This window comes from Pocillopora verrucosa, chromosome 5 (assembly GCF_036669915.1).
Source record: "Pocillopora verrucosa isolate sample1 chromosome 5, ASM3666991v2, whole genome shotgun sequence".
Taxonomy (NCBI): domain Eukaryota; kingdom Metazoa; phylum Cnidaria; class Anthozoa; order Scleractinia; family Pocilloporidae; genus Pocillopora; species Pocillopora verrucosa.
The window spans coordinates 24,397,615-24,411,716 of NC_089316.1; the positions used below are offsets into that span (position 1 = coordinate 24,397,615).

General features: G+C 36.7%; 1 protein-coding gene across 3 annotated transcripts; it reads right to left on the reverse strand.

The window, feature by feature from the left end:
- Positions 1 to 1,198: 1,198 nt before the first annotated feature.
- LOC131781152 (adhesion G-protein coupled receptor G2-like) lies at positions 1,199 to 13,637 on the reverse strand. 3 transcript variants are annotated; one of them, XM_066166242.1, is made up of 22 exons: positions 13,518 to 13,636; positions 12,179 to 12,214; positions 11,401 to 11,784; positions 9,069 to 9,470; positions 7,582 to 7,781; positions 7,426 to 7,485; positions 6,963 to 7,161; positions 6,109 to 6,216; positions 5,780 to 5,867; positions 5,443 to 5,533; positions 5,327 to 5,376; positions 4,931 to 5,048; positions 4,736 to 4,839; positions 4,266 to 4,368; positions 4,007 to 4,157; positions 3,810 to 3,891; positions 3,588 to 3,654; positions 2,825 to 2,913; positions 2,532 to 2,652; positions 2,222 to 2,263; positions 1,996 to 2,112; positions 1,199 to 1,960 (listed from the first exon to the last, which is right to left on the reverse strand). In XM_066166242.1, exons 1-22 carry the CDS (start codon positions 13,549 to 13,551, stop codon positions 1,892 to 1,894), a joined length of 2,715 nt encoding a protein of 904 aa, XP_066022339.1. In that variant the 5' UTR covers positions 13,552 to 13,636; the 3' UTR covers positions 1,199 to 1,891. The 3 variants fall into 3 exon arrangements, with proteins under 3 accessions (XP_066022339.1, XP_066022340.1, XP_066022341.1); XM_066166243.1 differs by lacking the exon at positions 7,426 to 7,485 and having other exon boundaries at positions 13,518 to 13,637; XM_066166244.1 differs by having other exon boundaries at positions 1,199 to 2,112.
- Positions 13,638 to 14,102: the final 465 nt, after the last annotated feature.

Below are 14,102 nucleotides of genomic sequence, written 5' to 3' on the forward strand. Positions count from 1 at the left end.
TTATTCGTCTCGCCTATGACATGCTGCCGTTTCAGTTGGTGGGTGTAATTATTTCGCAGGCCTTCAACTTTGATGGATTAGCTCAATCATGTGTTAATAGCATGTATTACTATTTTTACAGCACGGCAAACTCCGAGTCAAAGGATTCCTTCTCGGTTTTCTTAGATCGTGAGTTCGATGTGAGTTTAGGTAAAGTTGATCGTTAATTGATCAGAAAACCAACGGAGGCTAACAGCCATAGTTTAGTGTTCAGCCTACAAAACAACTCTCCCATGCAAAAGCGTCATGCAGACCATCTCTTTTGTGTCCAGATGTTTGAATTCCAACATTGTAGAAGGAGCGGTGGGGTCAAAAGGCCTGATTGGGAGACTTTCCTTGGTTATAGTGATGTGCCCTGTGGGCCAGACATTGTGCTCTCAAGTATCTCTCTGTGCTCACTGAATAATTGATTATTTATTCTGGAATATCCAATAGTATTAGCTGCAATAAAGTTGGTCAATCGAAGCTTGAAACGTTTTTGACATATCTCATTTGGGCGGTGTAAAGAGAAATGTACTTGTACACTCAAGAATATTCCTTTTTTTATCACTTCTTCCGTCTAAATCGTACACTTCTTCATCCATGCTGATTTATAACTAGGTATGACGTAGTCTAGCCTGTTGTAAACTGAGTTTGCACATCAACATGTTCAACTCCTTCTTTCGCTGGTTGAAATTCCTCTTCAATGTTAGCCTCTCCGTTATAGTGATATTTGAAAGCCACGTCCTTGGAAATATTACGCATTTCTATCGCTGAGCTTTTTTCCTTTAAATTGTCTACTCTGTGTAAAAGTTCCTTAATCGCTGTTTAATGAAATTTGCGCAAGAGATTATAGGTTTATGCCATTTCCGGCTTACGTCGCCCCTATTGAATTCCAAATTATTCGATGTATTTTCGATTCAAAATGGTACTCCTTATCCTAGCGATGCGGAAAAAAAACTGGTAAATGTAACTGATCAAAAACAACCCAATCATAAGGGTTTTTCTGTCCTTTTTAAATTAGCTGTTTATTTATTCAACCATTTGCGTATTCATCCATTTGTTCATTAAGCAACAACTTTGAATGTCAATTTTATTTTTTTTTAATTTATTTTTTAATTTAATAAACATATATTGAAGAAACATTTGTACAGAACGAAACTTACATTACATTACTCTACTTACATGACTCGACATCACTCTACTTATTACATTACTGTACTTAGTGGATTAGTCACCGATGCTTATTTCTTACTTATACTAACAGTCACTTAGTAACAGTGACTTACAGCGTCATGTTACTCACATAACGTTACTAAACAGAACATGACTTACAATACATTACAATACTAAGAAAAAATCAGTCACTCCCGACAAGAACAACTACTACTGCTGCACGATTGAGTCCTCTTGCACAAAGTGTTCCAGATAATTCCGGAAGCTTACAACCCCCATTTTAGTGGTGTTACACCATAGCTACGTAACCTAATAAAATTTTGCAGAAAAGTTCCTTTGTATGCATGTCAGCATGACTAAATATTCTAGAAATTTCTGGAAACTGATAGTTTCAGTGACTATCCATAGCCTATAGTTAAAAGTAATAACAGTGTTTGATAAGAAGTTTATAAACTAAGAAAGTGAAACAAAGCAGTCCTCAGCATACGGAGCCATTAGGAATTTAAATTTATAGATTGGTCTATTTCGATGATTCTTGCCTGGAAATATACGATCGCCTAGAAAATAAACTTATTATCATAAAAATGATAGGTTTCAAAGACAACTAGTTGAATGCTCAAACAATAATGGAGAAACAGACCTCTTTTTACCTGCAGATCGTAACTCAGACCGATCGTAAGCGACTTACTGCTGTTAACTAAGTGATTGTTCTAAGTATTTGGTTGTTATTTCCGATTGGCTGAATCAAGTTATTTAACTTAAGTATAATTTCGATTCAAATTCAGCACATGACTGCAATTAAATTGCCCATACATTCCCAACCTCATTTGGATTGACCTGTGGGCTCTTCCTTGAGGAGTTGTCCTTTATAGAAGATGGAAAAACGATGTTAATCTTTCTTTTGAATCGCTCTCTGATCTGCAGATAGACGAGCAACACGAAATATGGTTCTTAGCACTCGAATATTTATTGAAACACTAAAACTTGATGATATAAAGTTAATAATCAGTTCAATGTTTTTTCTTACCTGAGTGTTTCGCATACAGTGTAGAGCGAAAATCAGGAAACCCTGCAGTATAAAAATGATTTCAAGATCAATAATTTTTACAATATCCAAACAAATTAGTCAAATATCTATTAAGATTTCCAAGAGGAAGGAAAATTGCACATCTTCTAATTGAAAAAGAAGTCTGCCTTCTCTTGCATAGTTGACACCTTTTTGTTTTAAAAATTCCAAAGAAATGTAATCTGACCACACTAATGCTGTCTTACTTGGTCAGAAAGTAAAATAAATAATAGAGATTAATGTCTTTTTACAGTTACCATCGAACACTGACCTGAGTAGAGTTAAGTATGGTGAAGATGTAAGCGAAAGCTTTATGTACAGGCGAGAGGAGACCGAATAGCCACGTGACACCCAGCTGGGGAATCATCACCGTGCATGTTTTGATGCCAAGACTAGGAGTTAGAAATAAACATTCTTTTACTTTCCTTTGACAATAAATTTTCATTGTTAGATATGTTGATGCCTTACTGATTAAGGAACGAGAAAGCTAGGCAAATATAGCCCCACAGGAGGGCATGGCAATGTCTTCCACTATTTTTTTTAGTTTTATGCTGTGATTCTCACCGTATTTGCTGAAAATGGTGGTCTGCCCCTGTTGGCTGCAACAAATTGGTCATCTCCCTTATTACACGTAGGAGTATCAAAATGTTGAGCTAAAATATACCAAAAAAAGCGATTATTTAGATATGGATGTCGAATAGCCAAGGCATGGGAGGATCTTTGCCAAGGAAGTTACTAATTCAGTAACAAGCGTGGGATGAAGAGTAATTTACAGGGAATAGAGCTCCCAACAGGGGGACCAAGATTAGGAGCTTCGATCTCTGCCAATGAGCAAAAGAAATCGCGCAAAAAAGTGTCTAAACTGAAAGAACCACGCCAAGTAAAGCCTTATGTTAAATTACATAATTTATATAAATATATCCTACTCTTCCTGCTCCTTTCACATTTTTCTTTTTTTTTTTGTTTTGTTTTGTTTTTTTTTTCACGAGTTATTTTTGCGTTAAAGGAAGGGGCAGAAGTTTTTTGTTCATACTGTGTAGTAAAAGTTGGAGAATTTATGAAGCTCTCTTATGCCTGTGAGGACATTGTCTCCACAGGTTTTTCTCGCTATTGAAGACCATCAGTAGGTTAAAATTGACTAGCATCCCCGCAAACAGCGGCTACGTTCAAAGCTTTTTGTGAGTAAATAGGGAAAAGAAAATGATATATATTGTCTTGGGTCATATCATAAATATTTAATTCGTTTTAAAGAGCAGAGGAAAAAATCTTTAGCAGCAATTAGTCCAGGTATACCGATCACAATCACTAACATTAATCATTAACTCACAACTTCAATAAAAGCCACAAAGGCGACGAATATCCAGATCAGGTTGTTAGTTGAGGAAAGCCAGCAACTAAACTCCAGGAAGTGAAACACAAGAAAGAAACACAAATTGTCAGAAAATAAAATGATACCTATTTCAAACTATATCCAAAAACAAAACAAAGAATTAAATGCAACGAATTAAAAGGAGAAGAGCAAGAAGAAACCCTTGAATTTTTTTCTCACTATTTATCACTCGTATAGCTTTGTAACCCTTCTTTTCCAGCAGCGATGCCAAGTGAAATGGCCACCATGATCACTGGAAGACCTACCCATAAAGAAAGAAAGGAAATCAAAACATTTTACTGCATGAAAACACCAGATTTGGCGATCCGACAGCATGGTTACAGTTACCAGTGCATGTTTTAAAATAATAAACTTACCCCACGAGATGACGTGATACATGTACATTTTGGTGTTAATGTTGTAAACTTTCACGACGAAGAAGTAGAGATAAATTCCCTCGATCAGCATCCAACAGAAAGCGGCCATCAAGAAATACTGCATCAGAGCTGCTATTGTAACACAGGCAGCCTGTGGAAAGGACGAGTTTTCGTATAATTCTTAACGTGCTTCTTTCGACAAGATATTTACGGTGCAAAGAGTAAACTCATTCTATGGATAGAAGGAGAGGCTACTGACTTTGTTTCCTGTGGCGTTTATTCCAGCGAGGAAGATGATCTGTCCAGCTCCAAGGGAAATAGAAACACTCAGTCGAATTTGAGAGAGAGGTTTACGAACATCTCTGGTAAAATAATATTAAAAACAAGAAGAATGAATGAGACAAAAGCAACAACACACAGGAAAAAATGGCAATAAATTAACTAAATCTTGACAGCGAAGGAAAGAAGAAAGTCAGTAAATAGCTCCAGAGAGGACAAAAAAAGAAAATATTGCGAAGAAAATGTCTAAAGCCTAAACAATTCATAAAAAGTGAAACCATTAGTTGTTCAAAAGTTCGTGATGGGGCATGAAATGTAGCTTGAGTTTGTGAATTATCCGACATGACTGTTCTTGTTTGCATGGAGACTGACATTGAGATCTCTTTTATCACCAGCCTTGTTGAGGGGAGTTAAGAATCTACCTCATTATTAATCGAGTGCATTGCTTACGTGAGGCAAGAATAAAGTATTAATGTTAAAAGTATCCCGATTATGGAAAGGCTCAGTCCCACGTAGGTGGCAACTTTCAGAATTGTTTCGTCCTCCTCGGTGAGCTGTGTCAAGAAAAGAAAAATTAAAGGACAACATTGAGTTAGTTCATTGAGCCCATAAAACTATTAAGTAAGGCAAAAATAACTTTATTACCTTTGTGCTACCGTCGTAGTCCAGTAAGACAGCAAAATGCGTCAAATGATTGCAACTGCAAACTGTTTCTTCTGAGTTACTTTTTGACGTGACTACATGACAACCTTCCTCTGAAAAGCTGTCACACATGAAAAAAGAGTAAAGTTAAAAAATTATTCATCGTTTGGGTAAAAGGTGATGTTTGAGAATTTTGCGCTAAGATTTTCTTCCACTGTAGTCATATTTGCGAGAACATTTCAATCAGACTTCCATTCTCTAAAAACGACAACATGTTGGCTTCCAGGAAAGTGTTAATCTGCGCAAAAACATCTGAGAAAGTTCATTCATTGTCCTACATACTCAATTTAATTTAAGAAGGAATAAATACTATGCAATAATATATTGTAGTTTTTTTACCTTTTGCTGCGGCTACTCCAAAACATACAGCGCTTCTCTGCTGTCAAGACCTGAAAATAGATTTTATCTTGTCAGAATAAATCAAAACAACGCATAGCAGCTAATTTTCATGTTACCTTTAGGTTTTTGAAGTTTAGGATGACATTTTCTCGCAATTTCTCTGGCTTGGGGTCCATAGTTACGGCCATTATCCTGGAGTTGATATACCTATGAAGAAATTGTATTTAAAAATGGACCAGAACCACGGAAGCAATGTTACATATTCTTGGTAGATTCAATCAGCCAATTTTTCATGAAGGTGGAATGATCAGAGACAAGCAGGGAGTCTTCCAACCCTAGTTAGGGTTTTTGGAAAGTGTGTCAGTTCAGTTTAGTTGAACTTAGATCTTATGTGTTTCCGTGTTATGTGTTTTTAGAGGTAAACGACATGTAGTAATATGAAAATAACGTCACCTTTGGTTGTCTGTTTCACTCCTTATGGCTTGATCTATCAGAAGTAGGTCATGCAGATCCTTATACAAAAACGCAACTACCATTGATCCTTTAAACGCCCCAAGAATCAACAAAAAATGTTTTTAAACAACAACAAAAGAACAATATTGAAAAGTTTATCAGGCTCTGAGGTATGTGACATTTTAGGGAAGGCGAATGATTAAAGAGGATAGACTATGTAAACTAAGGAAGCGCCTTTACATGAAGCTTTATTTCAATAAAGAAATTTCTATTGGAGAAACCAAGGTAATACTAAAAGTTGTAAAGTTACCACAGTAGTTAATACGAACCATTTTCCTCAAAATTTGAAGAAGCGATATCGATTCTCGCTCGCCATTGTTGTTCCTCAAAGTCGAAGCCACTTGCATTCAAGTGATAGGCTTTTTGAATGACCAAAACTGTCGGAGAGAAAAAAATGTCAAATGAAAGCACCTACGGTGAAATTTGCAATAGCACACCTACACAAACATGCGTTTTGCGGTGTACACAAATATTTCATAATCTTATTGGATGGAAGTGTATTGTTTGTATCCTATTTGCCCTTCAACGACTATTCGACGAATTCAACCATTTTACAACGTTTTTTCAATGTAAAACTGATGAAAAAGTGCGTAGTACTGCACGGACTAAAATTGTGAAAACTCAATTCGTTCCTCGAACCGTTTCGTTAGAGAACTATAAAATTCATTAGGAAATTTTTACGAGTACGGTTAAAAATCTTGCATTTATGTGCATCGCAGACGATTGGCCAATTTTGAGTTCAGTGTACGGTATGAAGTAAGCGGAAAGTATTTCTAAGATTTGACAATTTTAGTTAGTAAAGTGTTACTCACCAATCTATTATTTAAGAAAAGTTTCAATAAACAGATCGAGAAGAACGGTTTCACAATTTGAAGGATTCCTATTCTCTCTTGTTGATTGTTTAAGAGAACGTTCAATTTCCTTCTCCACCAAACAAATTGAAAAAAAAAAAACAGATGAATCGATGACATCTAACAATAACATTTCTGATAAGTTGGGTTAATAGCTGAGTTCTTACATCATGCCATAGGAAATTAGACAACTCAGTGGGACAGTCAGCAAGTTAGTAAGTAACAGAGGAATAGACTTTGAAACTAAACAGGATTGAAGGCCGCAAACTCACCCATTTTGGGGGAAACGATCCTTTCTGAAAGCCTCATTCCTCTCAGGTGTCGGTTGCCGTAATTAAGAGCAAATTTCTCAACGGCCTCTGCCACCTCAAAGATGGATGTTTTCAGTGTTTTAACCTCTTCTATGCCGGCCTTGTCTTTTGTGACGTTCTTGATTTTTAAGGTGAAATCCTCAAACACAGTAACAGCCACCTACAATTACGTAAAATATTTCCAGGTCATTAAACAGGCAGTCTCATACTGTATATACAATTCATACTAAGGATCCAAATGGTGTCCAGGGTATTCATTGGCCAGAGAACTCTTTTGGGAGCCTGGATTATTTTTTAAGCTTCACCATTTTTACCTCATATGGCTTAATGGTGGTTTATCCTTAAAGGTCAGATATTTACTTTTTTATCGTTTAAAAACATACACCAAAGTTAAAAAGCCTTTAAGTCATATAGAATTAGATACCTGTAGGGAAGTCCTTCTGGTAATATTTATTCCGCCAAATTTTGAAACATACTCCTTTGCCTAAAATTAAAAATATTGTCGCTCACGTTTGTAAACAGAAGAGATCCTGAAAAACGGCATGCATAAAAACGGTAAATGACTATTTAGAGAACATACTAGCTGCTCAACTGGTGATGGCGATGGCGATGGTGATTGCGACGGCGACGGCGGTGGCGATGGTGATGGCGAGGGGAATGGCGATGACGAGGGCGATGGTCGTGGCGACGGCGACGACGATGGCGGTGCCGATGGTGATGGTGAGGTTGCTATTCTGGGTGATAGTAAAGGCGACGAAGTTACTGAAGATATTGAGGAATCTTTAAAGAAAAATGTTAATCAAGACCACATCATACAAAAAAGTTGCCTTACTATTACACTGCGAGGGCAAAACTGCGGACGGAAAGGGGAGTAACAAAATGGCCGCTAATAACGTTCAAAACTCTTAAACGCACTCGATCTTTTATTAGTTATACAGAAAGCTCCTATTGTTTCTTTGGCATTGTATTCATCTTTGGCACACGTCTTGTGTGATTATTGCTTAGATAGGGCTGTAGGATGTTTTTCGAAAACTACACACCAAAATACTAGAGAATGAAACATATTCTGTAGACTTTTCCTAGTATTATAACATAGCAAGTAAATTTGTCTAACGAACTTCATATTCCTATTGTGCACGCTCATGACGTCAGCAAACAAATCCCTCGGGAAAATACATTTTCCACTCAAGAAGCTAGAGTTGCTCTCGGCTACGCCTCGAGCAACTCTTACGCATCTTTCGTGCTCTCCAAACTTCCCGCGTGCTTCATATCTCGATGAACGCACGCTGACGTATGAACCAATTTTTAATTGACTATCTTTTAGACAAGAAAGTGCATCTAAGCCCTCTGAGGATATATGAGAACTGAGGTAATCCTTACCAACCTCGTTATAGAGTAATGGTTACTGAGTCGATCGAAATGTCCGCCATATTCGAATTAGATACACGATGGTCAGTTTATTATGCTCGCTGCACATTTTGCATTGCATTGAAATTAGCCCTTACAACTTCACAGTTCAAACGATCGGATATTAAAATAGAACACAGTAGACTTAAAATTGATTCCCCTATCCGAAGAACAAATAAGTCTGCAAGTCTGTTGTATTTGTTTTAGAAAACGATAATTGGCATGGTTCTTAACCGACATGAGTCACGAACTCTTCACAAAAAGATAACGCTCTTCACATCATCACGCGTTATCATCTAACAAAGCAATTGGACTGATAATTCTTTGCAATTGGTATTCGCCATCAGTTTCATAACTGCTGTTATTCGTAAAAGTGATTGTAACAGAACCATCTGTAACTTTCCCCTGTTCACAAGGTTAAAGTTAGACATGTATATCGTGAAAACGTTCATTGAGATTGTTTTAAAAAATATTTCAATTTACGCAAAGGTAAGTGTAAACTTGATTTTGACTGTGTGAGGGTTTTTATAATTTCTCTCGAGAATACCACAAACGTTAGCAAATAATATTTTATATTGCCCTTAAGCGCTTCTAGTGCCTTTGAGTTTACTCAAAATAACATAAAAAAATAAAAACAACAACAACAACATATCAACTCACCCTTAGGGATCTCACAAATATAAGCGTGCGGTTTTTTCCAATTATTTTCATTATTATGGCTTCCAAACACGCCCCGTTCACCATTACGGAACCTCTTGTACATGAAAGCGGCGTCGTGTTCACCACTTGGCTCCCCTTGTCCCCATTTGGAAATAGTCAGCGGTCTTCCACTCACCCAGGTCCAATTCCTGGCCCTTTTTCTTAAACCAATTCTCCATTTATTTTCATTGTTCGTAGTATTTCGCCTTTGAATTTCGTCATTAATTAAACTCCATTCTTCTTGGGTTTCAAAGGAAACTAGGTCCCCTCCTAGACTTGAGCAAGTGTGTCTGCCCCAGTACCAGGGCTCTCCATCCACCGAAATTATGTACCAAGAGTTTTTAAAAGTTATATTTGGGCATCCTACATGATGATGAAGATGAAAACAAAAATACCAATTATCCTAATGATGATACACAAAGTGATAATTATAATAGCATTGATAACATGAAAAGATTATAATCACCATCACAATAAAGGAAAACAATGATTGAGACAGAAAATGTGACTCATTCCCTAATTAATTCCTTTTTCTTTTTTTACATAATATGTATTTGTTTGCTCAGTGTCAATCAATACTATACATCTTTCTTCACAACGGCGTCCGCCACCCTGACCTGCTTTTGTGGATTAGTTAACTTCACATCAGCTAAGATTATGATTATAAGGTTATTTGTGAATTCGTGTGATTTTGGTAGTCGAGTTTTTGAATATTAATTAGTTCCTCGTTGAGCTGACACCTCCCCCACTCCGCCCCCTACTCTTCCTCCTCTATCTAATCAGACTTAAAAAATGTAAAATTAAATGTGTAGGTTCCCATAAATGTGCCACTGAAGATACGCAGTTAACCGTATACAGTTATTACGGGCAAAGAGCAAAACTTTAAAGTGCACGCGATAATCTCAAAAGATTATCTGAGGAACGATAATCAATAGGGACATAAAAAATTAAAGATAAATTAATTAGGGTTAGCTCATGCAATTTAGAATTTAAAGTCAGTCTTGCAATTAAAATAGGTTGTTCAAACCCGTGATGCCTCCTCTTTAAAGTGACATTTCCTAGGTTTCCCTGAATTCCTGAGGTAAAGTCTAACCATGACCTAAAAGCTACCAGCAATACCTTTCAGGTTATCGCTTACACTTCCAACACGCTTTTTTCCGATAACCTTTGTCAAAAGAACTGCATTTATTATTTATTTTTCTCAGAGGGCACGGTAACGGATCCTGGAATCTTATTGGCACTTAATGCGGTCCGGGTTTTCCTACCTCTGCCCACGGGCACGGTACCGCTTGAGCGAACCGCCGATTACATCTCTAGCTTTGTTGCCATTTTTCATAAATTTATTTCGTTTTGCCGGCTGGACAGTATTTTTAAGCAAATCGTTTTGGAGCAAATCAAGCCGATTGATAACTTATTCATTCTCTCTTTCTCTCTCTCAGATCACTTTGTTTGCCTGCAAAAAAAATTGGTTTTGAGATGAATATTGGTAGCAAATATGTCATTAGATGGGTTAACGCACGGCCTAAAAGCCGCTTGTAATTAACCTAAACCTTTCTAGAAGTAACTCAGAAAGTTAAAACGTGAGGTATTTCTTTACAATTGAATTCATCAATGGTAATTTCATTCATTATGTATCTGAATTTGTTCCTTGGAGAACAGTGAGCAAGGTCTTCTATACTTCAAATACGCTTTCGGTAAGTCTTTAGAAGTCCGTTCAATCCGGACATTGGTACCGTAAATTTCGCAACAGTAAACAGAGGAATTCAACGAGAAAAAGCTACTTTAAAATTCCCCTTTTGATGAAAGACCAGAGTTGTACTCGCGATTGCAGCAAACAAACGAACATTAGGGCTCTTATGGAAAACATTTCGTTGATTTCAAGAAAAAAAAACTGTTATTCACCAGCCTAGGTTGGTCCGTATTGGGAAAAACTGTGCAATTTATCCCAACTACCGGTGCTCAAGACCTTGGGCACAGTGTTACCCAATACATACCTTCCAGCCGGTGAATAACATATTGATCTCTGACTTGTACAAGAAAAATAAAAGTACTTCGATGTGTTATGTTCAAAACAACATGCATACACGGAAAATTTCACGGGCAGTGTGTTCAACTACTTATGCGCGCCTAAAAGTTCATTCATCGCTCACACGTACAAGTTAGGTGGGCTGAGTATATTCTGTGAACAATGTTTTTTTTACTTTTAAGAAGCAAGAGCAATTTTCATGACACACGTGCAAGACTGCTAATATTTCAGCACATTATATGCTTTATGGTTGGAATGTGATCTTACCTCCGGGCATCTCGCAAATGTAGGCATCTCCTTTATCATTCCGAGAGATACCATTAAAGAGGCTTCCATTTATGGATATTTCCGCCCTTTCGTCGTTCCCATTTGGCTCAGAATCTCGCCATTTCGAAATATTCAGCTGTTGTCCACTCTTCCATATCCAAACCCCATCTTTCTTCTCCAAACCAATGAGCCACGCATTAATAGTCGAAGTATTCCAAGTAGCACGCTTTTGAATCTCATGATTGATAAACTGCCATTCTTCCTCAGTCTCGATTGAGACTAAATAACCTCCCAAGATGGAGCAGACTTCATTGTTATAAAACCTGTAAATTTTGCCTTTCGAAAATATGTAAGAGGAGTTTTTGAAACAGGTTGGTTGGCACTCTATAAGAAGAAAATAAATGAATAAATAAATAAACGTAAAAATGTATACTGATGATAACAACAGTGAAAGCAATAATGATAAAGACGAGAAGGTTTATTTTATATTATTAATTTTCATAACAAACGATGGGCATCAAAACCCTCTACATCAATGAAGCAAATATTAGAATTAGGCTAGGTTTTAAAAGTGGATCTTGGAGAGATCAGGTTAATAGCACCGTTATTCTTTGACTTTTTGTTTTGCCTTCCAACTCACGTTTTGAATCGCAATCCTATGTAATTTTAACAGGAAGTCACTCTATAACTAATTAATATGATACTTAGTCAGGTATTATCTTTTTTTCCCGTTCATGTTAACGAACAAAAATATTAAATTGGAATGAAGCTGCTTCACCTGTCCCTGGTAATTTCATCAACAAACGAAGGATGTCTGTAGAAGAGAAAATGGACAAATAAATTGATTGTTATCTCAAGATTAACATTTGAAACAATGAAAAAGTTTATTAGATTTCGAGTAAGACGAGTACTAATGCATCTATTCATGAATTTTATTACCTTCCTAGGGAGCTGACGGAGAAATTATAAAAAAAATGCAGCACCTCCGCAATTCACCAACTAGCTCAACAAAACTTGTCACATATGGAAACATTTTTAAGGATACGATAGACCCTTAGGAATGTCCTTCGGAAAATTTTTTTTGAACGGGTTATTCGGAGCGCAACCGAACTATAAATGAATGAAAAGGATGTAAAATGTGCTATCCAGAGAAAAAAATGTTTCGTTTGAGCTCGCATTTTAAGCGAATGAATCGGGTATCAAATCTGAGCGCTCAAATAAAACTTCTGCATAATTTGAATCTTGAAGGGTTGGTCTCCAAAATTTTGTGAGGATTTTTCCATATTCTTGGGAGTTACAAAACTATGGATCAGCAGGCCGCGGAACCTGCGAAACCTCCAGAGCCCATATATTTTTTTTAAAAGAAGAGCAATGGGTTGAGTATAAAGTTTGCTTTCGGGCATAAAGAAGAATGATTTAGAAGAGAAATATGTTTTAATTAACCATGACGTTCAACTTGGCGAGCAGTAAGCAGTCATCTACTCTGAGTGTTACTAACAGAACAATAATTTGAAAGCTCTAAAGATTTGGGTACCGCGATATCTGATTAACGCCTCATCCGAACGCTCCAAGGAAACCTACTTTCCACTATATGGAATCTAAAAGGCTTCAGGAATCCAATTTATAAGAGATCCATATCTGATTAAGAACTGAAAGTTCAATGCGGAAATCTTTAAAGTCTGTTTTGTTTTGTTTTAATTAACAGTGCCAAATATCCGCCACCTGACTACTTTTTTTTCTGTTTGGTTTGGCTGAATTTCACAGGACGTTCCAAAATGGATATAAATGTGTCACAAATGGAAAGTCAAGATATAATTAAGGTGGTACTAACCTAGAGTACAACTTATACGAATGTGTCATTACGGGTGATTATTATTCAATTATTTTTCATCGTAAGGAAAGAGAAAAATATCGAAATAACTAATACTAACGATAATGATGATAATTAGCTTTAATAATTAGACAACAACTAGAGAGGACATGTTAAGAGTTTGGTATGTTTAGTTATTAGAGTTCCGTAAGGTAAATGTCGAAATAAATATTCTACAAATAAAAGTCAATTTTGACGGTTTCATAGCTACCGCAGAACAAACAGGAATAACTAGGGTCGTACTCACCCAGCATACAACATATCACCGATGTTTTGAACATTTTGCAGGATTCACTTATATTTGATTCACACCGCGTGAGAGTTGCGGATTTGCGGCATCCTCACAAAAAGTCTTTCGTACGAGTTAGACTTTAATGCAAATCATGATCTCTGAACACATGTTCATGGCATTTTTTTCTGTCATAGACGGACCAATGGACAAAAAGCCACTTGCACCTGGTGTGGAGCATTGTTTTTCTAATAGAATCGGAAAACTTCACGGCATTAAAATACTTTTTGTAGTTGAAGTGTTGTGGAAGAAGCAGCTAAAAAATATTTGATGGTAAGAACAGTAATTGTTTTATGAGCTCTGTTATATGAAAGTTGTCTTAACAAAATTCTGTTTTATCAACGGGCAGCTTAAGCTAGTATGCCATCTGTTCGTTATGCATAAATGAGAATTATTGTTATTTATTCATATCGCCTGTGACATGCTAATTACTTCGTATGCCTTTAAAACAACTGTGGCTAACGGCCAAAGTTTAGTGTTCAGCCTACAAAATAACTCTCCTCTTCAAAAGCGTCATGCAGACCATCACTTTTCTGTCCAAAT